This window comes from Sinocyclocheilus rhinocerous, unplaced genomic scaffold, assembly GCF_001515625.1.
Source record: "Sinocyclocheilus rhinocerous isolate Xijiao unplaced genomic scaffold, SAMN03320098_v1.1 scaffold2921, whole genome shotgun sequence".
NCBI lineage: Eukaryota > Metazoa > Chordata > Actinopteri > Cypriniformes > Cyprinidae > Sinocyclocheilus > Sinocyclocheilus rhinocerous.
In genome coordinates, this window is record NW_015655581.1 from 250640 (window position 1) to 252675 (window position 2036).

At 38.4% G+C, this 2036-nt stretch overlaps 1 protein-coding gene across 1 annotated transcript in view; it reads left to right on the top strand.

Moving 5' to 3' along the window:
- The window catches only part of LOC107718687 (sphingomyelin synthase-related protein 1), a 14297-nt gene extending 12449 nt beyond the window's left edge, over positions 1-1848 (top strand). Inside the window, exons 5-7 of the mRNA XM_016525876.1 lie at positions 1155-1158; positions 1208-1358; positions 1433-1848. Of these exons, the coding sequence (XP_016381362.1) occupies positions 1155-1158; positions 1208-1358; positions 1433-1737 (460 nt within the window). The 3' untranslated portion in view covers positions 1738-1848. The remainder of the gene's footprint in view (positions 1-1154; positions 1159-1207; positions 1359-1432) is intronic.
- The last annotated feature ends 188 nt before the right edge of the window (positions 1849-2036 follow it).

The window sequence follows — 2036 nt, forward strand, 5'->3', positions numbered from 1 at the left end:
ATATATATATAACTTTTTTTTTTTCATTATGACATTGTTTTCATTACACATTTCCCCCCAAATTTTTTATTATTAACATTATTTTGTAATTCTAGATGTTCTCAATGGTTACTCCAATGAGATTAAAAATGAATACGGTACTAAAATGATTTTTATTTTAAATGGCTTAATAAAACCAAAACAACCACAGTTACCATAATGTTTAAACACCTGACAGTTTTATTTACAGTAATATTTCTTATTTTTTATTCTTGTGATTTTTAGAATGAAGTACAATACTTTTTTAGAAAGAAGATACAGAATTGTTCGTTCAATACCAAAAAGTATAGATAAAAATGATTTGAGTTCATTAAAAATAGACTAATTTTCTCAAATATTTTATGCTCATTAGGCTACAATATATGTGTGCAAAAAATTATATATATGCATATAATTGTCATAATGTTTAATATTTTACGGTTTTATTTTGAATAATATTTCTTATTTTTTTCTTGTGATTTTTTAAAATAAAGTATGACCTAGACAAAATGCGAAAAATTTAGATTAAACATATTGTTCATTCCATTCATACCAAAAAGTATAAATAAATATAGTTTTGAGTTAATTAAAAACAGATTGTTTGTCTCAAATATGTGACCCTGGAGCACAAAAGCAGTCTTATGTCGCTGGGGTATATTTGTAGCAATAGCCAACAATACATTGTATGGGTCAAAATTATAGATTTTTCTTTTATGCCAAAAATCATTAGGATATTAAGTAAAGATCATGTTCCATGAAGATATTTTGTACATTTCCTACCATAAATATATCAAAACTTAATTTTTGATTAGTAATATGCATTGCTAAGAACTTCATTTGGACAACTTTAAAGATGATTTTCTCAATATTTTGATTTTTTTGCACCCTCAGATTCCAGATTTTCAAATAGTTGTATCTCGAACAAATATTGTCCGATCCTAACAAACCATACATCAATGGAAAGATTATTTATTCAGCTTTCATATGATGTATAAATCTCAATTTCGAAAAAATTGACCCTTATGACTGGTTTTGTGGTCCAGGGTCACATATTTGTGTGTGCTGTGTATTTTTATGCTTATTAGACTGTCACATGATTAAATTAGAAACATGTTAACTGCAAACTCTATTGAAAGTGAAGTCAGTTTTCATAATAATCTGTCTCTCTGTATTGACGTGTGTGTGTCAGATATACGGTGGCATGTGGGCGAAGCTGCAGCGCGCCGTGGCCATATGGAGCGGCTTTGGCATGACGCTCACCGGAGTGCAGACGTGTGGAGATTACATGTTCAGCGGACACACCGTCGTTCTCACCATGCTCAACTTCTTCGTCACTGAATGTAAGTTCACACACATTGGTTCCTGCTGTTTTCTGTGTGGAGCGTGGCGTTTGAGATCCTCCCTCCGTCTGCAGACACGCCGCGCAGCTGGAACTTCATCCACACGCTCTCCTGGGTCCTCAACCTGTTCGGCATCTTCTTCATCCTGGCAGCACACGAGCACTACTCCATCGACGTCTTCATCGCCTTCTACATCACCACCAGACTCTTCCTGTACTACCACACGCTGGCTAACACTCGCGCCTACCAGCAGAGCCGCCGCGCACGCATCTGGTTCCCCATGTTCTCCTTCTTCGAGTGCAATGTTAACGGACCTGTTCCAAACGAGTACTGCTGGCCATTCGCTCGCCCCGGCTTCCTCAGACGCCTCATCGGCTGATTCTCCACAGACGCTGCTGATTCTTGTGTTGCCATGATGAAGAGGAGGCCAAAACCTCTCGATCAACACACTCTTACACACACACACACACACTCACACGCGCACACTCACACGCAAACGCGCGCACCTCGCCCCGGCTCAGACGCCTCATCGGCTGATTCTCCACAGACGCTGCTGATTCTTGTGTTGCCATGATGAAGAGGAGGCCAAAACCTCTCGATCAACACACTCTTACACACACACACTCACACGCGCACACTCACACGCACGCAAACACACACACGCATGCACACGCACAC